General features: G+C 44.7%; 1 protein-coding gene across 2 annotated transcripts in view; it reads right to left on the bottom strand.

Annotated features, from left to right (window-relative positions):
- The window catches only part of tcf12 (transcription factor 12), a 66308-nt gene that overhangs the window by 16473 nt on the left and 26174 nt on the right, over nucleotides 1-23661 (bottom strand). For both annotated transcript variants that reach the window (XM_072464858.1, XM_072464859.1), the window contains exons 6-8: nucleotides 5622-5683; nucleotides 4083-4206; nucleotides 3668-3720 (exon numbers count right to left, since the gene is read on the bottom strand). In XM_072464858.1, the coding sequence (XP_072320959.1) occupies nucleotides 3668-3720; nucleotides 4083-4206; nucleotides 5622-5683 (239 nt within the window). The remainder of the gene's footprint in view (nucleotides 1-3667; nucleotides 3721-4082; nucleotides 4207-5621; nucleotides 5684-23661) is intronic.

Below are 23661 nucleotides of genomic sequence, written 5' to 3'. Positions count from 1 at the left end.
GTAAACTCACGCAAGCCCAACAGGAATAATTTACAACAGCCTCGAATGCCAGTAATGACTTTAATCTGTGCATTATTTTGTGTCCTTTAACTCTTTGTGTTCCTCACAGAGCAAAGCGGACAGGCCTCTGGTGGTTTGTCTGGTGTGTTGTCTCCAGTCGTGTGTATCAGCAGTAAATTTCAACAACCCAACACAGATAAACATGAAGGCTGAGGTCCCATGGGACAGCGACTGTTTAGTATCATCCCGTAAAACAAGGGTGTCTATCTAATCAGCCCAATCTGAGCCTCTCTGGGGAGTATCTGAGGTCAGGCCACAGCCAAAAACTTAGTGCCGTCACCGTGTGACAGCTTAAATCATTTTACCCCCACACAAACAACACTATATTTTAGGTACAAACATATGATTTCAGGATGTACTTATTATATTATTTATTAGTCTGCATATGGCCATCTTATGCGATGTAACAGCATGTAGCAGATTATCTACAGTACATCATTTGAAATGTCTCCCCCACACACAAGATGCCTGACTCATAGATTTAGTCATTCTTACAAACTTCAGAGTAAAACCGCGCTCAGATGGCCATTAACACGTTTTTTTGCCCAAGACTAATACAGAAATAATGTGAGAAGAAATCCTTTAATGTCCAGAATATATGATATCTTGCCACTACTGCATTTTGAAAGGGTACATTAATCATGTTTGACAATTAAAATCCTAACTATGAAACAAAATAAAAGTAATAATAATTCTCATTATAATAAAGGTAAATAATATCTTTAATTACACAAATATTTCGACACAATTTTAGCACCCCTGTTCCACATTTTCTACCGTTGCAAAATGCCCTAAAAAGAACTTTGAAGTTGTAGGGAATTTAACCATTTACCAGATATACCACTGCACCTGAGCCGCTCCTCCAGTTACAGTTTGTGAGTTTTCATACAGTACAACAATGTGTGGTCTTTGTGGCTCGTTGAAGACAGGAAGAAAGAGAGATTATTTATCTTTTGAATGTCATGCAACAGACAAGTACTGCAAGGAATATTTCTAAGACTTGTAATTCAGAGCCCACAGCAGCTTGTTTCTTACAACTCACGCCGTTCAAATCACACTGAAACAAGGGTGCTTGAGTGATCTGTCAAACGCAAATGTCAATCTTTTTTGTCATCCACACTGAGGGGTTTCGCTCACAAAACTCCTCGGGGCTGAACTGAATCTCTGCACTTTCTTTTATCTCATCCGCAGGCTAAAGTCAGGGAGAAAGTGTTGTATCAAGACACACCGCCCTGACAAGGGTTTGTGGGGAAAAACACTAGTTTACACAACAAACGTACAAACACACCGTGCCCTTATAGCTTCCCATAAATATCCTACACCCCCCCATGAGCCTCTCACCCAGTGCCCTGCAGCACCTGAATGGGCCGAAACAGGCTCGGCCCACCCTCACTAAGCCAAAGCATTATAACCTTATGACATATTTCTTCAAGAGATTTTACCTTCTCGTAATAGGCTATTCCAAATGCCATAACAATTAAACCAGAGATTAATAGTTGTCACTAACTGTTGATGTCAAAATTTAGTAGTGCACAGAAAAAGTATGTGTGTAGCAAAGTGAGGAGGTGTCTGTATATAAGATGTAAAAGCCATATAAACATTTAAATGTTTGCAATCACCAGCTGGCCTGTCTAGATAGCCTTCACATCCGGCGCACAGCAGTGTCAAAACCTCAATGCACAGAGGATGTGCTCCCGTAAATATTTTGATTCAGCTCCATCATGTAGCGTACACACAGTCTGCTTGGACTTGCAACTTACATTGGCCATCTGATTTAAACTCTTAAATTTATTTTTAGACCGTCAAGCCAGAATACAAACTTGGAGGAAAAAGAGGATTTAAAAAATAAATAAATAAGAAAATTCTCAGCAGTATACATAATGATAGGAACTGTGTTGATTTTTTTTAAATGAAGCTGCTATTGGAGTCTCTGGTGGTGAGGCTCCAGCGCTTGCTTACACAAGCAAAAGCTTTCAGTGGCATCTGCAGCTGCATTCATGCTTTACAGGTACGCTCCAGGCCTGTGGTACAGCTGCCTCCAGCACAACTCAGAGTCCAGGTGCATAGACCCCTCAGCACTTCTCATCACTGCTGCACCAGCACCAGTGTCAGAGCCGGCAATATAAACACCAGCTTTGGTGATAATCACACTCAGATATGCTGCAATCACACTTAACAACTGCACATTTAACAACCAATATGTTTTATACATCGCAATAGTTCATGTCAAACTGCCTCTCCTCTGGCCTCTTCAAGTCTGACAACAACATCTTTACACCATCAGAATCTGCCAGACAAGCTCCCACTCCCACACAGCTCACCTATCAAAAAGCAGTTTCAATGTTTTCCTTTCTCTTTCAGCAGGTTAAAATGAGACCTACAGCCCTTTTTATCCAACACTGCCATCTCTATTCGTTCAAATGGGATCAAAGACTACAGGGGATAATTCCTCTGCGTTCCAAGCTTTATCTTGAGCGCAGCACTGAGTGACAAGAAGAATCTGTATTTTATCCCATGCTCTGTCACTGTTTTCCCATCTCGCATTGTAGCGCCTGATTGTACTCTATGAGTCACAGAGCTGCACCTGCGCCCATGTGTTAAGTACTGACAAATAAAAGCCCAGCGTCCATTTACACAACAAAGAGATGTAACCTGTGAGGCAGTCATTCTTGTGCCCCCCTCACTTGTCTGACAAGACCTCAAATATATCACTTACTTAAGAAAAAAGCAGCACGCCATGGTGAAAAACTTCCTTTCAAACACAAATCCAGAAACAAAACACATACCATCCTTTTATGTTACGCAGCCTGTTCCATATTTGATTTCAGAGAAACAGCGGCAAAGGTGACAATCATCAAAGCTCTGAAAGGCAAATCCAAGAAAACCTTTTTTTCAATTTAAGAGATAATCATAAGCAAACCAGTTGCTTATGATTAGGAACAAAAACACACTTTTGTGTTCATATTCAAGAGATTTAAGTCACGGCTTAAGACCTTTAGCAAATCCACAAGGGTTTGAACAATGAACATCTGACTTAGTGATTTATGCATATTAATGGACTTGAACACCCCCTGTCTAAGCAAATGCAAGCTGGGCTCCTCACTTCTCTGCATCCTAATGCTCACTGCTCCTGTGGGATCATTACCAATAGAAATTTCAGATATTCTGTGCTATTAATCTCTGTCTGTCCTCGTGTTCGCCTTCGTAATGACTAATTAAACATCAAAAGAGCAGAGCTGGGGATGGGCTCTGACAGCCCCTCTCTCTCCCAGGAGAGGCCAGGCTGTGACAGGGCAGCGCTGAAAATCAATCACATCGAGGTGCAGAACAATGAGCAGCACCGAGCCCTAACCTACAGAGACAACCCTGTGCTAACATTTACCAACAAGCCTGTAAACAACAAACATAAAGCGCTGCTACTTTGTTCAGTGGATTTACCGGCGCAGAGGAGCCACGCACAAGTCAACTGACTTCTAATCCAAGAAGTGTGATGCTAATGTCAAGAGCCCCCTTTGTGTGCAAGTCAAAGGGAAGTGTTTGTGTGTGTCTGCTTAACCAAGCTCACGGTAAAATCTGTTTATGTGAGAGTAGATGATCTTCCACTCACAGATGAAGGCAGGCCAGGGGGGACCTTGCGAACCTTTTTTGTTTGCAGAGGATCTGTGAAAAGATAAAAGCAAATGTTCTTAATCAAACAAGGTAAAAGTAACTGTCTCTTGTCATTCTACAATATAACACAACTGGTGCGAAACACATAATCACCACACATCAATAATATTGTTTTCTTTTTATTCAAATGTGCTTTCTGAGTGTTAAGTAAATCGTCAGCTTTCAATGTAAAATGTATGTATTTAGATAGCAGTAGTACCAACTCAAAACTGAATAAATGGACAGGGTGGCACTTAAATATGTGAATCATGACTTGAGTTAACAGTTAGTATGCTCACAGTTGTGGGGTGTTCTAAACTGTGTATAGGTTGGACGTTTTGTCCTTGTCAAAGAAGTACAGACACAGCACTTACCAATGGGAGCAGCGTCTTGTAAAGAGCGTCTTCTGGGATTGTGTCCAGCGAAGGAGTAGAAAGGAGCTGCCGACTTTCCAGAAGCAGCCACTGAACTAGGACCGACGTCAGGCCTCAGCGACGACTGAAACAAGACATTTTAAATCATTAAACTATATGTTTATTTGAAGAATTTAATTGAGAAGTATTTTCTAATAATCTAAAAAAGGGTTGTATTTAAACCTGTATATCTTTGTATATCAATGTTTTGTAGTGCTATACAAATATTAAGTAATTTTTTTCAGATGACACTCACAAAATTTTACTTTCACTTTTACTTGTGGACTGTAATAATGAAACAAAGGAACATTTAAAAAAAAAATAAGAATGAAGAGCTCTTTCTTTTTGCAATTTAGCTCTTTATATGCATAATAAGAAAACATAATTATATATATATGATCTCAACAAATGCATCAGCAAGATTTGTGTGAAAATGTTTCAATTACAGTGAAGCCTGCAGATTAAGAACTATAAATAATACAACACAATTTCTCACGCTTAAATTCTAAATTAATTCAAAGTTTAAATTTGCAAACATATTTAAAAGTTTTGATTTTTTTTCAGCGTACAAAAAAAAATTGGCGTAATTGTCTCGATTGGTCCAAAGTCTAACAAATGTGTCCATTTTCAAATCTAGTCCTTTTAACACATCTATTCGTCTTTATATTAATAAAGCCAATACTGTGGTTAATAGTAATAAACCGGAGGTGTTTATAACCCTGGTGTAAACCCTTGACATTGATGACTTACCGGTACATAATGTATTAATTGTTTTTACTTAATACCATAATCCATAATAGCTTAATTAAAAGACAATATTCTATTGATTAATATTTCTTGATTACTGATCCTCTAATCACTTATCAATAGATGCTGATGTGTCTTCATAATGTATTTTTTAAAGGGTCCTCAATCACCATTCTCAGTTGACCTCTACAACCCACAACTGGGTCAGGAGGCCAATTAAGAGCTTGGGCTAATTACACTAATCGTTTGCTGGCATTACAGAGCAGGAGTGGCGTGCCGTTCACCTGAGCTGAGGCCTGCAGTGCAGTGGCCTCATGTGCCTCTTCAAATCCCTTTAGAGGCTCTGACACAGTGACACACTGACATCTGAGCCTTCACCTCAGAGCCAAACAGATCAAATACAAATGCCTAATAGAGATTGTGTTTTTTATTGTGGTTTGGTCAAAAACAAAAGATTCTAACCTTATAGTTGTGGCTTTTTAATTCATACTTGTCACTCATTTAATTACCTCACCTTGTTAAACTATAGCTTTAAATCTAGACCATGAGAGAATCCTGAACGGGCATATGTAATCTAAACTGGTGATTTAGTGATAATAGGTGAGCTAAATAAGATTTAATTTGGAATGTTGTAACACATTTTTAATACTGGCAATGATTCTAGAAAACATAATGAAAAAGATAATTTCAATAAAACTGTATCAATAAAATTATCCAGACAAAAATGTATTTAGACAACAGCATTGAGCTTACCTGGCAGCTAGTAACTCCGGGATCCCTCCCAAAACTGATAAATGAGCCCCTCTCTGATTTACCTGCAAGAAAATAAATAAGCAAAAGGAATAAGCCAAAATAAGAGAGGAGCATAACATGAACTCATCGTTGCTTCTATGACATGTAAATGTCCTAAACACCTGTTAAAACTATTTAACACACAATAAATTAATAATGGAAATATTATTGTCAACTTCTTCACTGGCAGCCATCAGGGACAGCAGAAAACTTGAGCCCAGAACACGCATGAATCAAAACAATCACAATATCCCAACTCAGCACTTTCACGCGCCACAGAAACAAACATACAAATAAATGAGAGCTCTTGACAGAAAGTGATGAATAACTTTAACAGTATCATGCATTATTTTGTCAGACTTTCAAATATTACAGGCGCAGACACCAGCAGCAGGACTAAATTGTGTTGACTCAAGGGACAAGGTAAATATGTTTGTTTTGAGTTAAAAAGTTGCCGAGCGTGGATGTTTTGTTACACGATGACGGATCTGAACGGTGCTTTTGGAGCGCAGGTGAAAAGATCTGAGAGCATTCACTTGTGCTTATCCCAGCAGTGCTGCAGGAGACAGAGCACATGCCTCCCGAGACTAAGGAGCTATGTGAAAATCTGGAAAGATGGTTTAACTGGCAAAGCCGCTTGTCTTCCAACAATAATATGATACGCTTCTGAGCCATCGCTCTTGCAAAAGGAAAATAGGATTAACTTGTCGGTTACCACCAACATAGGGGGATGATGAAATATAGCCTCAAAACGGCACATTTTAATTTTAATTTCTTTATTTCCTTTTAAAACCGATATGGGGAGGAAAGAATGAGTCTAAATGCCGCAGATGAAAGGCTGGTCAAGTGCAGAGTTAAAATATTTAGGCACAGCATGTGTTTTGACACACACGCCGTGTCTGACATGAATAATTTATAAATCACAGTTTGAGTACTGAAGCGGACACATTTGTTTGAATATAACCTCTAAAACCTCAAATAGATGAGAAGGTTACTGTATGATTGCAGTAGTTTGGCTCTATTTTACAATGAAAAAATGATAATAGATTAAAAACCTATCAGGAGGGCCTGGCTGTCCAACAAAAGCATGACAAGAAACACAATAATATTATCCAACTTCAACAACTGGCAGATTGTGGGTTGACCAAATAGACGCTGGTGAACCTGAGTAAGTCTGTTTTAGATAATAGATAATAATGTGAGCAATATACAAGCACTATTTAAATGTAGCTTGTTTAAATGTCTTTTAAAATCTATAGTAATTAAAGTTGACAGCAAACTAGGATTTTTTAGTCAGTTTGCAGCCCGTGCTGATGTTAAAAAAATTTCATAGGGCATATTATGATGTTGAAATAAAGTAGAACAAAGTCATACATCAAGGACAACATACTGCTGGCTTGGCCAGTTCCAAAACCAGGAACCTAAATTAGCTGAATAAAATATTCTCTCATCATCCAAGCAGTCACACAATCTTGTGTCTTATACACAAATACTGTCTGCAAGAAAATGGGTCACTGCAATAATCTGTTCCCAAAAAGGAATGCAAGTTGCTAACTCTTGTGTAAAATTTTCAAAGACTACACTATAAATCAGAGCAAAGAATAATTACAAGCATATTGCTTGTACTGTTTGTGTCTTTTAAAAGTTTCATGCACAATCTTCACTAACGGGTGATTTGTAGATGATGTCTGTCTCACATACTATATTTAGGCTGCCCAGAACTTTGGCTGTTTATGCGATGAAGAGAGAAAATGATTGATTTAAAACTATTAGAATTATTATTTTATATTAGTGGTAACTGAATATATAGCGCTGAATATATAAAGCAAAAAGATAGGATGTTTCATGTGGCTCACCATGTCGTCTAATTGCCTCCATACAATCAATTTACAAATGTCCTGTGACGTCGTCCTGCAGTATTTTCTTTATAGAAGGAAAAATTCATCACTTCTGGTGTAAATATTCTGCAAGCTGCTCATTAGCATAGCACTCAGAGCCCTGATGCTCAACAATTAATGTGATCCATTTGACTGCAGAGAAAGCCTTTATGTATCCTGGCACTGAATTTACACATGGAACACATCACGAATAAAATGTAGCTACAATTTATGCGCAAGTAATTATTTAGTGGTGACAAAATTATGTAGTCATCCCGTCATTAACCCTGGGGCACACTGTACAAATTCCCAGTCTTAAATGGTCAAAATGGAAATAATGTAGCCTGAAAACGTTTGGTCAAAAGCAACGGATTTTTAGCCATGGTTTAAATAGCTATATATATAATAATAATAATAGAATATTGCCAAATATGTAACACAAATGTACTTTTTTGTAAAACAGGTTATATTACTGCTCCCTTTTTGCTATACAATCCAATTGTCAGGACATAAACATTCAAACATACCACAATGAAAGAGTCATTTTCAACACAAAATGATAGTTCTTTCTTTATGCTACTATGCGATCTTATACTAGGTCTGATAAAGCTGAATATAATTCTAAAAGTGTTCAGGAAACATCAAACTTTGTCCTGTTTTCACAAATAGTATTGGATTTTTGACACTTTTGACAACCCTATAAGAGATCATGAGCAACAGTTATGAAAAGGTCACTACATTGCAAAATCTATTACACAGCATCATGTTCTGTAAATTTATATATAAATGCGAACAAAATAACAAACTAAAAACTACCATACTCAGTGTTTTCCAAAAAACTACAATTTAATATTCAGTTTTATTTGATAACAATCACAGTCCATGAGCAAATTCACTGCTTCATTATAATCATGAACATCCATTTGGTTGAAACTGTTTTTAGGACAAAACACAATCTACCCTTCACTTTCATCAATTAAACTGATTTCAATTATTAATTTCAGCTATTTACAGCCATTATTACATGTTATAGAATTTTAAAAAGGGTGTTCCTGAATAATTAATTAATTAACATTAACAATTAACATAAAAAAACACCTGCCTTGATTGTTATACTGTCCAATAGAAACAGTACCCTGTTTTAGGTCAGAATATATAAAAAATAAAAAGAAACATTGCATGCTAAAATAATTTGTCTTTAGACTTAAAAAGCTCCATGATCATAGTTGCAGCAGGTTCTTATTGGGCACATGTCTGCAGTACAACCAAGCGTGGTGGCACTGTATTTAGAGCCTTATTTTGATAATGTGAGGAGTGACCTCAGCCTCTCCAGGGATCAATTCAAAACCCTAGCCACAAAAACAGCCAATTAGTGATTGTGAATCGTTGCCAGTGAAACACATTCCGAGGGCCTCTCTTTCCGTTTGCCATTTTCTTTGCCTTATAACAAACCACATGAAAGCATCTAGGTGGAAGGTGCTTTGACACTATTAACCAAGTAAGCATTTTAAAACATTAAACATTAAAGAGTTAAAAACACTGTAGCCTGTTTTTTTGAATTCATAACATGTAAAGAGATAAAAACATGACATATCCTGCAAATATCAAGAAAAATCTCTTTCAAAATCATTTATGTCTTCACAACCTTGTTGGAAGTGACATTATTCAAAATAGCAAGAACAAATGTTAATGAGTTCTTATTTGCATATTTATTTTTTTCTTTGTTGAAATGTCACTGATTATTACATAGTATGATGATAAATGCATCAGCTCATGGAGGCTGATGTGTAATTAGCCATTAGGTGGAATGAATAGATCAATTAAATGAGAGGAATCAGGATTAAGAAAATCAAAGCAGGGAATGACTAAATATTACACAAGGAAAAAAGCGGCCTCCACGTCTTACTAATCACATGAAGGTGTCTGCTAGATCAAAAATATCTGTCATAATTGTTTAACCCAAAAGCACAAAATGCTACACAGGTGCTAGTTTTATTTTATTTTTTAGAATTTGTTGTAGTGTTGCACAGTGTGATTTTTTTTTTAACTCGCAAAAAAAAGAGATGGCAAAGGGAAAATGTTTTCACTTGGCCTTTGCCTTTTTCCAGGTCTAACTATTCTCCTGCCAGTGCTTGTTATTCAGAAATGAAGAAAAAAATGCATTACTGTGGACCAGATGGGAACATTCCACATGACCAAACCAATCAATCACCTTGGTGGGACGCAGGTGTGACACAGCCGTGCAGCAACACACCATTTCACAGTCTATCAGGCACAAACACATGGTCACCAATCAATGGCACCCTGAGGACCCATGAGGAGGGGTGCTTCTCCCCTGCCTCAGTGGTTCACGGCTGATGACTTCATAATCACACTTCTATTCTCTCTGAGGAGAGCGTGATGCGCTCCCTAATAACATCTCCCACCACGTGAACACCAACAGTGTAATAGACATGAGCTTGGTCACACGTATCAAACCTTCACACATAGACTCGCAGTCCTCCTCGTCAGGCCGGGAGCAAGATTAAGCAACAGTTGCCAGAGGTTCGAAATCAAGGCAGTGTGTATCGTCAAAGTATGAATGCATGTTTGGCCCGAGATGCCAAACAACTTTTGAACAGTAAAATAAGATGAGCAAGGAGTTGAAGGACAAGGAAGGATACACATATGGTTTAAGAATGCTAATCCTACTCCAAGCGCTGCTGGCATATTTCCCTCCACTGAAAACCCCTATAACCTCGAGCAGCGCTCCTTTTAAACACAGGCCTGGACTGAATAAAACCAGCGCAGCAAAAGGAAGTAAATCAAATTAATAAGTGTTCTCTGTGCAAGAAGTGCATTGTAGCAGTGTCAAAAAACATTTAAGTTTTAGTGTTAAAGTTAATAAATTATACGATAGTCCAACCCCCAGATTCTTGGCAGCATGGCATCTCAAAGAGCCATAGTTCTCTCCACACTTCCCACACTTCACACTGTCAGGGCTGTGCAAGAGCAGCACAAAATGTCAGCAATTGTCAAGTGGGAGTATAGACAAACAAATGTTAGTATTTTACAAATTGATCAGAGCCAGTGCATTCAAATCAGACGCCCAAGAGCTATAGCAACGTGCTGCTGCGCCACTCTCCTCATTTATGGTCAAGGGAACTGTTTGAGTTTAGGACCTGTTTTTATCAGCGCTGCTTACTTTAGGGGTACTTGGCAAAAAGCACAAATCCCTTCGTGACAGAGTGTTCAAACATTTACATTTTCAATAATAATTCCAATATTCCAAGAGTACTGTGAAGCTATATCTAGATTATTAAATAGAACACATGTTATTCTTAGTGTTATGTTAAGCAATGATAAAGATAAAGACAGCAGCTGGCAGTGGCAACAACTGAGCAACATTAATTGTTCAACTAAAAGTAATTCTTCTGAATGAATGATTTCCCTTTTAACATAACCGCATCTATTTAATAATCTGGAAAAATTTCTTGGCACACAAAGCAAACAACAAGAGGGAAAAAAGACAGGACTGAACAAATGCTCAATGCTTTAATTAAACTTAAGATTATAAATATGTAAAAACAGTTAAAAGGCTAAATTTGAATAGCATGCTGTTATGTGAATAAATACTGAAAAACAAAAACTCAGCTAATTCAAAAGATATGAGAAGCATTTCTTTATAAGAAATGAGTCTCACATGAAGACACCTTTTCACGGATTATAAATTTAATCACGGCTCTTGCTGGCCCCTGCAGCTGCTTCCTAGAGACTGGTTATGTCATCAGACTTTGGCCATTGCCCAGCTCCTCCATCGTTTTCAGAGAGGCAGCCCTCGAGGCCTCCTGAGACTACAGCTGATCCTCTGCAGCTGGGCAGCCTCTCCACTCACACACCGGGGGCACAGGCACCACAGAGAGCCCTGGGGTTGGGGGCTGAGCTGGCGCTACCACATGGTTAAAGAGCAGTGGGCGGCACACGATCAAGAAAAGAGATTTGCACTCTTTCTGCTCGTCTTTAAATCTTCACGCTCCACTGACCTCAGTAATAGATAAGCACACCCTGCAGCTCTGCATAATGACTAAATCAACTAAACTGTACCTAACCTACATGCGTCGTCTTCCTGTCAGATCTCTATCCTCGTCTCACTCAGAACAGGTGCAGTGGGCAACAACAACAATAGTCAGTAAATATTTAATATATTGACATTTTTGAATAAAAAAGAATAAAATAAATACAAATAAAAATTACAATATCAAAGAGCACTCCACATCACAAGAGGCAAATTAATAAATGTGAGAAAATAAATAAAAAAATAATAATAAATTGATTTATTTAATTGCTCCCTAGTAATAGCACTTTTACACCAGGCATTTCTATTCATAAATGTTACAAATTGGTGTTGTTGCGTGCCCTGGTCCTGCCCTTGACATGGGCTACAGTATATTTTTAGTGACATAATTGCTTTGTAGTGTGATTCCTCTCAGTCCACTGGACGTGCACATGTGTGTGAGGCACCTGTGACCCGCGCGGCAGAGGAGAGCACCTGAGCAGCACCTGGCCACAGCCTGCTCTCCCAGAGGACACAGCATTAGCACATGACACCTGCTCCAGTAAAAACACACAAGGGATGGAAGCAGTGCCGGGTGGGATTTAACAGTAAAGTCTCTTTGGGAAGATGTGACAGCAAAAACGAAAAAGAGATGATAAGTGTTAGGATATGGTCAATTAATATTCAGATTAAGGCTGAATGGTTTTAGACAAATATATGTTTCACAACAATAATAATTGTCTTTTGAGATTTTTATATTTGAAAAGCTGAATTTTGTTGCAATGTGCACATTTAAATGTATATGTAAATATGTATGTATGATATTAAAAATTACCAAGGCAGGAAACTCTATTTTATCAAAAAGATCAATCTTTCAACAATGACAATTTATTCAAAAAGTAGAAATGCATGAAGAAAGTACATTAAGTAAAGAATATTATGAAGAAAGGGGTAAACACTTTTCAAATAGGAAACACTAATAGCTGTTCTGGAGGTGGAAGACAATGATAAAGCGGAACTGAAGCGTTTGAGACTTGCCCTGTCAAGATTCATTATAATCACATGGAGGTTCAGATGAGCTGATGAAACAGGCACGTGTGTGCTATGACAACATTAAGCTGATTAGCTTTAATATGAACCAAATACTTCATGAGTAATGGCTGTAAAGGCACATGAGGGGAACATCAACTCAGCAGTTTATTAGCTATATGGTTCTTTAAACAAGAAGACCAAACAAGCTTGTGTGTTTGGTACTAACAAACTTGGCTCTGAACAGCTGGATGACATCTAACCCAAAGTCCTCACAGAACATTTATGTGAAGTAAATATTTTCCCTAACCTTCCTGGGAAATACGGTAATTACTTACGGTCTAAGGCCAGGTCCCAAAATCAGAGCACATTTACACTCTGTAAAAACAACCTCGGTCCATTAAGTAAATAATGACAAAGGCAAACATTAAGTAGCCTACACACACACATACTGAGATTCAATCACTACACAATGTAATGATAAGAGATAGCAAAGTGCTGCTTTTTCAGCTGTACCTCAGCGATCGGGGTAATTGCCCAGATTGCTTGAAATCAACCTTCCCCACTGACTTTCCTAGCTGACACCACCAGAAAAAAAAACTCAGCAGGTAATGAGATCCAACAATCCCTTGTCGAGGCATGAACAGTTCACTATTATCAAGACAAACAAGGAAAGAATTACACCTATTTTGAGGAAAAAGGAAGTCATACATTACAGCAGCATCATGGTATCAAACAGCCGTCGATATGTCAGAATGAAGCTATCCCACGTGGGCAGTGTTTATGGCCCTGTTGTATTATCTTATTTACTGCTGTAAATAAGAGTGTTTACTTTGCCACTATTACAATTATTATTGGCTTGAGCCTTCCATGGAACATGGAATGCAACGAGACATTGTTCTTGCCATGGTTTCTTATTATAGTTTTTCATGGTAAAATTTTGCCACAACTTGGGCATTTTTGACCCTCTAACATTGATGAATGTCACACATGGGGGCATAGACGCGATCGGCTCGGCCCAAACTCCAATAAAATGGAGGAACGCCCGTCATAACAGTGTCAACTAGTTCAAAAAAGAAAAAACATGAAACGCTTAATCTTTGGCCTAGGCACATGAAACTTGGGACAGTGATAGAGCTACCTTTGACCTCTGACCTTTGACGGGTAAAACGCACCTGGCAGCATCGCTCTATGATAAACAGGAAGTCAGCCATGTCGAATCAAAGTGGCACCGCCACGATTGACTTTTTTTTTTCAAAATCGTACTTGTCCTAGGTTTTTTGTCCGATCGAGTTCAAAACAACACCTTCATCTAAAGACATTGAAATTTAATAAATATTCAAAAGAATGCTGATATTCTTTACGGTCTCTGCGTAACACGCCCTCAAAAAAGGCTTAATTTTCAGTGTTTTCAAGGACAAGTCACGCCTATTGGTAATGATCTACGGAGCTCATATTTCACTCACTAATGCGTTTTTATGGTCTGATTGGAAATAAATGACCATGTAACAAATTTACTTTATAGCGCCCCCTACCCATTGTGTGAAAAGCTCAACATTGTCTGATTTGTTTGAAACTCATGGTTTATATTCTCCTCGAGACGCCATGAAAAAAGTGCGGGACAGCGGTTGCGCGGGAGGCGAGAGCCATCACCGCCGCTCCCGCGGCTTTAATTATTATTATTTGTCTTAGGCTACCCCAAATAAATTGTCTGTTTTCCTGTAACCCGAGTCAACATTTTTTAAGTGGCTCGGACGGCAGGCAAATTCTTATTTTTTTTATTTTGAAGGCCAAAAAAAAGGTGGGTGCGGAGGATGTACTGGTTGTGAAGAGGAAAGATTTCTTCCTCTTTATGGTGGAAGTGATTAACTGTACTGGTCAAACCAAGAAGAGATCCGAAAAGACTAGGATCATCGCTAAGGCTGCAGGGAAGTACTTTGGAGCTGGGGGTCCCGAGTGGACGGAGATAGAGGATGCGCTGCGGGAAGGCACCCTGCCCCATTCTGGCAGTGGGAGTGGGGGGGCTCCCGATGCGCCGTCAGGTTCCGGGGGCTCATAATGGCGGTGGTTGTCTTGCAATGGAATGCGCGTAGTCTTCGTGCTAATGGCCAGGAATTTAAGCATTTTGTCTCTACCTTGTTGAACAAGCCTCACGTTATGTGCGTGCAGGAGACTTGGTTACAACCTAGGTGGGGTTTTGGGATACAAGGGTATGTGTGTGTTAGGAATGATAGGGAGCAGGGCAGAGGCGGAGGTGTGGATGTGTTTGTCCGAGATGACCTAAATTACGTTGTTGTCAGTGTGAGTAAAGCGCCGGAGGCTCTGGCGGTGAGGGTCTGGCTGGGTGGTGAAGCGGTTACTGTGGTTAACCTTTATAATCCGTGTGGTGAGTTAACGTTAGAGTCCTTACATAGTATCGGTAAGGATGTTCGGGGAAAGGCCGTGTGGTGTGGGGATTTTAATGCGCATAGCGCTTTGTGGGGCGGTAGTGGTACCGATAGGTATGGGCAGGTGGTAGAGGGTTTTATCAATCAAAGGGAGTTGGTTTGTCTGAATGATGGGAGTGGGACCAGCTATGATATGGGGACCGGTACGGAAAGTGCAATAGATCTTACGCTTGTGTCCAAGGAGTTAGCTGGTGTTTGTAGTTGGGAGGTTCTTGGTAATCTTTCTTTTGGTAGCGATCACTATCTAGTCCGCACCGAGATTGGCTTTGGGAGCTGTGTGGTCAGGGGGACGAGGATCCAGAGGTGGCAGTTGGCAAGGGCAAACTGGGGGGCTTTCCTGAGGAAAGCTGATGATGGTTCTAGGGTTCTGCAGGAAGGAGGATTGACTCAGGTGGATGATCTCAATAGTGCAATTGTCTCGCTCATCACGCAGTCAGCGGTAGGCACGATTCCTAAGAGTGGTGGTAGTGGACATAGGAAGCGGGTGCCGTGGTGGAATGAAGCATGTGGTTATGCTGTTAGGGCGAGAAATGCGGCGTTTCGCCGGCTAAGGGTTACCCACACTGAGGGTGCCCTCATTGACTACAAGAGGGCAAGCGCTGTTGTGCGGAAAACTGTAAGAACGGCCAAGAGTGCCTATTGGAGGTGGTATTGTTCCAAAATTGGGAGAGAAACGCGTCTCGGGGATGTTTGGGGGATGATTAAGCGGATGCATGGGGTTGAGCGCCGTCATGGGACCCCGGTCCTAATACAGAATGGTGTTGAAGTAGTCAGCGACGTTGACAAAGCTGAACTGTTGGCCAGCACCTTTGTGTCGGTGCACAGCTCTGACAATCTCTCACCTGCGGAAAGGCACTACAGGGAGAGTACTTTGGCCCAGAATTCTGAGCTGATTGGGCACCAGCCTTCGACTCAAGATGACCTTGACCTTCCGTTTAGTTTGTTTGAGCTAAGGAGAGCACTTTCTAAGGCAAAACAGACAGCCCCGGGTAAAGATGAGGTGTGCTATGACATGCTCTCTCATTTGACTGATGACACGCTTGGGCTAGTCCTGGGTCTTTTCAGCCGTGTTTGGGATTCAGGTTGTGTTCCATCTGCGTGGAGGCGGTCTGCGGTGGTGCCGGTTCTGAGGCCGGGTGGGCCAGCGTCTGACCCTTCAAGTTGTGGGCCGATTGCCTTGGCGTCGCAGCTCGGGAAAACGATGGAGCGCGTGGTTGCCAAGCGGTTGGATTGCTTCTTGGGGAGTCGGAGTTTGCTTCCCGCGCACCAGAGTGGTTTCCGTGGGGGCAGGAGCACCATGGATTCCGTGTTGTGTTTGGAGTCTGGTATCCAGCTGGCCAGGGCTCAGAGAGAAGGGGTTGTTGCGGTGCTCTTTGATGTGGAGAGGGCGTGCGATGTGGTTTGGAGGGATGGGCTCCTCGTTGAGCTGCGGAGGTGTGGTGTGAAGGGTGGTCTGTTTGGCTGGGTCCGGAGCTTTCTGTCTGGCCGGCGTATCCGGACCGGAGTGGGCGCTGCTTGCTCTGGGGTCTATGGGGTGGAGAGTGGGATCCCGCAGGGGAGTGTGTGTAGCCCTATCTTGTTCAGTGTTGTGATTGAGGACATCTTTGACGGCGTGGATGGGTCTGTTGGGAGGAGCCTTTGTGCTGATGGTGGCGCTCTGTGGGTGAGAGGGAGGAGTCTCCGGTTTTGCGAGGCGAAACTGCGGGGGGCGGTACAGCAGGTGGAGCAGTGGACCCTGGGGTGGGGGTTTGGGCTGTCCGTGCGGAGGTCTCGGGTGATCTGTCTCTTCGATGGGCGTGGGGACGTCTCCCTTCGACTGCATGGGCAGGTGCTCGAGCAGGTCAGGGAGGTGGGGTTCTTGGGGGTCGCCTTTGGCGAGAGGCTTAGTTGGCGTCGGCGCATTGATGAGGTCAGTGGTGGATGCAAGGGGGTGAATGGCTTGCTTCGTTGTCTGTCCGGCCAGGACTGGGGGGCCAGCAGGGGGTCGCTCCTGGGTGTTTGTCGGGCCGTCATGGGGGCGGCTATTGATTGTGGCTGTGTAGCCTGCATGTCTGCAGCTGAGACTAACTTGGGGGGGCTTGGTGTGGAGCAGGCCCAGGCCTTGCGCATCTGCTGTAGGGCTTTTGGGACCTCCCCTGTCTCGGCGCTGCAGGTTGAGTTGGGGGAATTGCCGTTGCGGCTCCGGAGGCTGGAACTTCTGTTGGCTTGCTGGGTGAATGTGCAGGGTCGTGCGAGCTCTCACCCGGTGAGGGACTTTCTCGGGGTTGATGGGGGGCAGAATGAGGCTGGCGGTATGGTTTTTGGCCAGGTGGGAGGTGCGAGGGCGCGGCTTGCGGGGGTTGGTGATCTGCGTGTGAGCCCGTCGATGGCTTTGTCTGCTGTGGCTCCGTGGAGGTTTGTCCCGGCTCCTGTTGATGTTGGCTTGCATGGCGGGCTTGGAGGAGTCGCTGGGAGGGCGCCGCAGTTTGCCGTTCGGGCGCTCATCGATGGGCACTCGGGTGATGTGTTTGTTTGTGCCGACAGGTCTGGGGATCCTGGGAGTGGGCGTGCTGGCGCCGCTTGTTTTGTGCCTGACCTGGGGCTGGCGGTCGGGAAGAGGTTGACAGATCGCCTTTCTGTTTTCGCGTCGGAGCTCATGGCGGTGCGGTTGGCATTGGAATGGGCGGAGTCTGCTTTGCAGTGTTGCGGCATTATGGTGGCCTCTGGCAGCCTTTCTGCATTGCAAGGCATTGAATCTGGGAGGTCGGATTGCAGACAGGGTGTGTTGAGTGGCGTCTTCTGTCTGGTGCTCTCCCTGTCCAGGAAGGATGTGGGGGTTTCCTTCGTTTGGGTCCCTGCGCATGTGGGGGTGGATGGTGGCGAAATGGCTGGTGCACTGGCTGGGCGTTCCCTTAGGCGGCCATCAATTGATGTGGCGGTTGAGTTGAGCGGGTCTGGGGTCAAGCCCGTTGTCAAAGGTCATGTGGTTGGCCTTTGGCGGGAATTTTGGAGACGCTGTGTTGCTGGACGGCGTCTCTATCGCATGCAGGGTGGTGTGGGTCCTTGCGGGTCTGTGGGCGGGAGCGCGTGGGAGGAGGGGGCCTTCGCCCGCATGGGGATTGGCCATGCTGGACTCAATTGGTCACTGAGTGGGATGGGCGGACATCCGACCGGTCTGTGTGGTCGCTGTCGGGTGCCGGAGACTGTCGAGCATGTGCTGATTTGCTGTGGGGCTTATGATGGAGAGGGGGCCGGGTTGGCCTTGTGGTTTCGGAGTGATGGGCGGGAGTTCAGTCTGCGGAGCGTTCTGGCGAACCAGTCACAGGGTTTGTGTCGGGCTGTGGTTGCTTACTTATGTAGCACAGGGCTGGGTAAACGTTTATAGAGGTGGGGGGTGTTGGAGACTGAGCCGAGGATGAGGAGCAAGAGGATGTCCTAACGCGCTTTGACTTCATGGGCCTAGAAACGCCAAAGTGATGTTGTTGTTGTTGTTGTTGTTTTATGGCGGTTGACATCCGAGTGTTGCATTACCGCCAGACTTTATTCCTTAGACTTTGTGTGATGGAAGAAGGACTTCTAAAGGATAAAATGACAAAGACGTCCCATGACCTCATGGGCTTTGTAAAACAACAAAGACGTCCCATGACCTCATGGGCTTTGTACTTCCAAAGCACCGAACGTCAAAGAGGGAGAGGAAGATGAAGAAGAGTCTCCCTGGAATAAAGCCGGTTGGTCTCTGAATGGAAGGAGTACTTTTACGGACTACGACAGAGTCTGAGGACTACGACAAAGTCTGAGGAATAAAGTCTGGCGGTAATGCAACACTTGGATGCCAACCGCCATAAAACAACAACAACAACAACAACAACAACTTGTCTAGTCACAAAGACATATCATGACCTCATGGGCTTTGTAACACCAACTTGGCTGTTGCCGCCATTACACATCAACGACGGGTGGGCCTCTGCCAATAACAACATCGCTGACGGTGGATTATTGAGCGTTGTTTGGATATTACGGCAACATAGAGGAACGCCTCGGTCCGTATGACGGGGAAGAGGAAGCGTGACCTGGTCGGTGACGATATGAACAGCGGGGAGGACTCCCCTGGAGCCACTGATCCTGTGCAGCGTAGGGCGTCTTCTTGCTCGTCTATGGAGGGCTCTCTCAGTGAGGAGCAGGGCGGGGGGGTTGCAGATATCGGGGATGTGAGTTCAGAGTGTAAGGTGTTCATAAAGCTCACGCAGGATAATGCGTCCTTTAAGGGGTGGGATCCGATGGCGTTGACAAGGAGCCTGACTGTAGCTGTGGGAGTGGTCAAGCATGCGAGTGTCCTTAGGGATGGCTCGCTGCTGGTCGTGTGCAAGGACGTGGCTCAGCAAAGGAAGGCGATTGAAGCTAAGTGTCTGGGGGGGAAGGACATTCTTGTGTCTGATGCTGTCAGAGGCACGGTCAGGGGAGTTATCGTAGGCGTCCCTACGACGACATCTGTGGATGACATAAAGGAGAATTTGACTGGAGCTAAGGTGGTGGATGCTAGGCGGTTGAAGATGACCCGGGATGGGGTAAGGTGTGACAGCCTGTCGATAATGATTAGATTTGAAGGTGGGATCCTGCCTCGTGTGGTGTGCGTTGGGTACATGCGCTATGGCGTACGCCCATATGTTCTGCCGCCCCTGCGTTGCTTCAAGTGCCAGCGCTTTGGGCATATTGCAGCGGTCTGTAGAGGGAAGCAGAAGTGTGGTAAATGTGCAGGAGACCACGAGTATGGGAAGTGTGACGACGGAGCAAAACTCAAGTGCTGTAACTGTGGGGGAGAGCATAGCTCTGCCTACGGGGGATGCGTGTTCAGCAAGAGGGCTGCTGAGGTGCAAAAAGTTAGAGCCTCTCAAGGCATATCCTACGCGGATGCGGTCAAGAAGGTGTCTGGTAGTCAGGTGAAGGTGGATGCAGTGGGGGCTGCCAGTGCTGCTGGTGTCCTAGGCGACAGGGGAGGGGGCAGCGTTGCCCGCGGCCAGGGGAAGGTCCCCACTGGGATGCCTGTGAGTGTGGCTTCCACGGGCAGAGGCCCTGTGGGTGCGGAGGATGTACTGGTTGTGAAGAGGAAAGATTTCTTCCTCTTTATGGTGGAAGTGATTAACTGTACTGGTCAAACCAAGAAGAGATCCGAAAAGACTAAGATCATCGCTAAGGCTGCAGGGAAGTACTTTGGAGCTGGGGGTCCCGAGTGGACGGAGATAGAGGATGCGCTGCGGGAAGGCACCCTGCCCCATTCTGGCAGTGGGAGTGGGGGGGCTCCCGATGCGCCGTCAGGTTCCGGGGGCTCATAATGGCGGTGGTTGTCTTGCAATGGAATGCGCGTAGTCTTCGTGCTAATGGCCAGGAATTTAAGCATTTTGTCTCTACCTTGTTGAACAAGCCTCACGTTATGTGCGTGCAGGAGACTTGGTTACGACCTAGGTGGGGTTTTGGGATACAAGGGTATGTGTGTGTTAAGAATGATAGGGAGCAGGGTAGAGGCGGAGGTGTGGCTGTGTTTGTCCGAGATGACCTAAATTACGTTGTTGTCAGTGTGAGTAAAGCGCCGGAGGCTCTGGCGGTGAGGGTCTGGCTGGGTGGTGAAGCTGTTACTGTGGTTAACCTTTATAATCCGTGTGGTGAGTTAACGTTAGAGTCCTTACATAGTATCGGTAAGGATGTTCGGGGAAAGGCCGTGTGGTGTGGGGATTTTAATGCGCATAGCGCTTTGTGGGGCGGTAGTGGTACCGATAGGTATGGGCAGGTGGTAGAGGGTTTTATCAATCAAAGGGAGTTGGTTTGTCTGAATGATGGGAGTGGGACCCGCTATGATATGGGGACCGGTACGGAAAGTGCAATAGATCTTACGCTTGTGTCCAAGGAGTTAGCTGGTGTTTGTAGTTGGGAGGTTCTTGGTAATCTTTCTTTTGGTAGCGATCACTATCTAGTCCGCACCGAGATTGGCTTTGGGAGCTGTGTGGTCAGGGGGACGAGGATCCAGAGGTGGCAGTTGGCAAGGGCGAACTGGGGGGCTTTCCTGAGGAAAGCTGATGATGGTTCTAGGGTTCTGCAGGAAGGAGGATTGACTCAGGTGGATGATCTCAATAGTGCAATTGTCTCGCTCATCACGCAGTCAGCGGTAGGCACGATTCCTAAGAGTGGTGGTAGTGGACATAGGAAGCGGGTGCCGTGGTGGAATGAAGCATGTGGTCATGCTGTTAGGGCGAGAAATGCGGCGTTTCGCCGGCTAAGGGTTACCCACACTGAGGGTGCCCTCATTGACTACAAGAGGGCCCGCGCTGTTGTGCGGAAAACTGTAAGAACGGCCAAGAGTGCCTATTGGAGACGGTATTGTTCCAAAATTGGGAGAGAAACGCGTCTTGGGGATGTTTGGGGGATGATTAAGCGGATGCATGGGGTTGAGCGCCGTCATGGGACCCCGGTCCTAATACTGAATGGTGTTGAAGCAGTCAGCAACGTTGACAAAGCTGAACTGTTGGCCAGCACCTTTGTGTCGGTGCACAGCTCTCTCACCTGCGGAAAGGTACTACAGGGAGAGTACTCTGGCCCAGAATTCTGAGCTGATTGGCCACCAGCCTTCGAATCAAGATGACCTTGACCTTCCGTTTAGTTTGTTTGAGCTAAGGAGAGCACTTTCTAAGGCGAAACAGACAGCCCCGGGTAAAGATAATGTGTGCTATGACATGCTCTCTCATTTGACTGATGACACGCTTGGGCTAGTCCTGGGTCTTTTCAACCGTGTTTGGGATTCAGGTTGTGTTCCATCTGCGTGGAAACAGTCTACGGTGGTGCCGGTTCTGAAGCCGGGTAGGCCAGCGTCTGACCCTTCAAGTTATAGGCCGATTGCCTTGACGTCGCAGCTCGGGAAAACGATGGAGCGCATGGTTACCGAGCGGTTGGATTACTTCTTGGAGAGTCAGGGTTTGCTTCCCGCGCACCAGAGTGGTTTCCGTAGGGGCAGGAACACCATGGATTCCGTGTTGTGTTTGGAATCTGATATCCAGCTGGCCAGGGCTCAGAAAGAAAAGGTTATTGCGGTGCTCTTTGATGTGGAGAAGGCGTACGATATGGTTTGGAAGGATGGGCTCCTCATTAAGCTGCGGAAGTGTGGTGTGAAGGGTAAACTGTTTAACTGGGTCCGGAGCTTTCTGTCTGGCCGGCGTATCCAAACCAGAGTGGGCGCTGCTTACTCTGGGGTCTATGGGGTGGAGAATGGGATCCCGCAGGGGAGTGTGTGTAGCCCTATCTTGTTCAATGTTATGATTAAGGACATCTTTGACGACGTGGATGGGTCTGTTGGGAGGAGCCTTTATGCTGACGATGGCGCTCTATGGGTGAGAGGGAGGAATCTCCGGTTTTACGAGGCGAAACTGCAAAGGGCAATACAGCAGGTGGAGCAGTGGACCCTGAAGTGGGGGTTTAAACTGTCCGTACGGAAGTCTCAAGTGATCTGTTTCTTCAATGGGCATAGGGACGTCTCCCTTCGACTGCATGGGCAGGTGCTCGAACAGGTCAGGGAGGTGAGGTTCTTGGGGGTCACCTTTGACGAGAGGCTTAGTTGGCGTCAGCACATTGATGAGGTCAGTGGTAAATGCAAAAGGGTGAATAACTTGCTTCGTTGTCTATCCGGCCAGGACTGGGGGGCCAGCAGAAGGTCGCTCCTGGGTATTTATCGGGCCGTCATGAGGGCGGCTATTGATTATGGCTGTATAGCCTACATGTCTGCGGCTGAGACTAACTTAAAGAAGCTTGATGTGGAGCAAGCCCAGGCCTTGCGCATCTGCTGTAGGGCTTTTAGGACCTCCCCTGTCTCGGCGCTGCAGGTTGAGTTGGGGGAATTGCCGTTACGGCTCCGGAGGCTAGAACTTCTGTTGGCTTACTGGGTGAATGTGCAAGGTCATACGAGCTCTCACCCGGTGAGGGACTTTCTCAGGGTTGATGGGGGGCAGAGTGAGGCTGGCGGTATGGTTTTCAGCCAGGTAGGAAATGCGAAGGCGCGGCTTGCGGGGGTTGGTGATCTGCGTGTGAGCCCGTCGGTGGCTTTGTCTGCTATAGCTCCGTGGAAGTTTGTCCCGGCTCCTGTTGATGTTAGCTTGCATGGCAAGCTTAGAGGAGTCGCTGGGAGGGCACCGCAGTTTGCCGTTCAAGCGATCATCGATAAGCACTCAGGTGATGTGTTTATTTATACCGACGGGTCTAGGGATCCTGAGAGTGGGCGTACTGGCGCCGCTTATTTTGTGCCTGACCTGGGGCTAGCGGTCAAGAAGAGGTTGACAGATCGCCTTTCTGTTTTCACGTCGGAACTTATAGCGATACGGTTGGCGTTGGAATGGGCGGAATCTGCTTTGCAGTGTTGCGGCATTGTGGTGGCCTCTGACAGCCTTTCTGCATTGCAAAGCATTAAATCTGGGAAATCGGATTGCAGACAGGATGTGTTGAATGGCATCTTCTGTCTGATGCTCTCCCTGTCCAGGAAGGATGTGAGGGTTTCCTTCTTTTGGGTCCCTGCGCATGTGGGGGTGGATGGTAACGAAATGGCTGATGCACTGGCTAAACGTTCCCTTAGGCGGCCATCAATTGATGTGGCGGTTGAGTTA

This window comes from Eucyclogobius newberryi, unplaced genomic scaffold (assembly GCF_026437365.1).
Source record: "Eucyclogobius newberryi isolate DKJ021-1_F unplaced genomic scaffold, fEucNew1.0.hap1 SCAF_5, whole genome shotgun sequence".
Lineage (NCBI taxonomy): Eukaryota > Metazoa > Chordata > Actinopteri > Gobiiformes > Gobiidae > Eucyclogobius > Eucyclogobius newberryi.
Note: the sequence above shows the minus strand (reverse complement) of the source record. Positions and strands in the feature narration are given on the sequence as shown.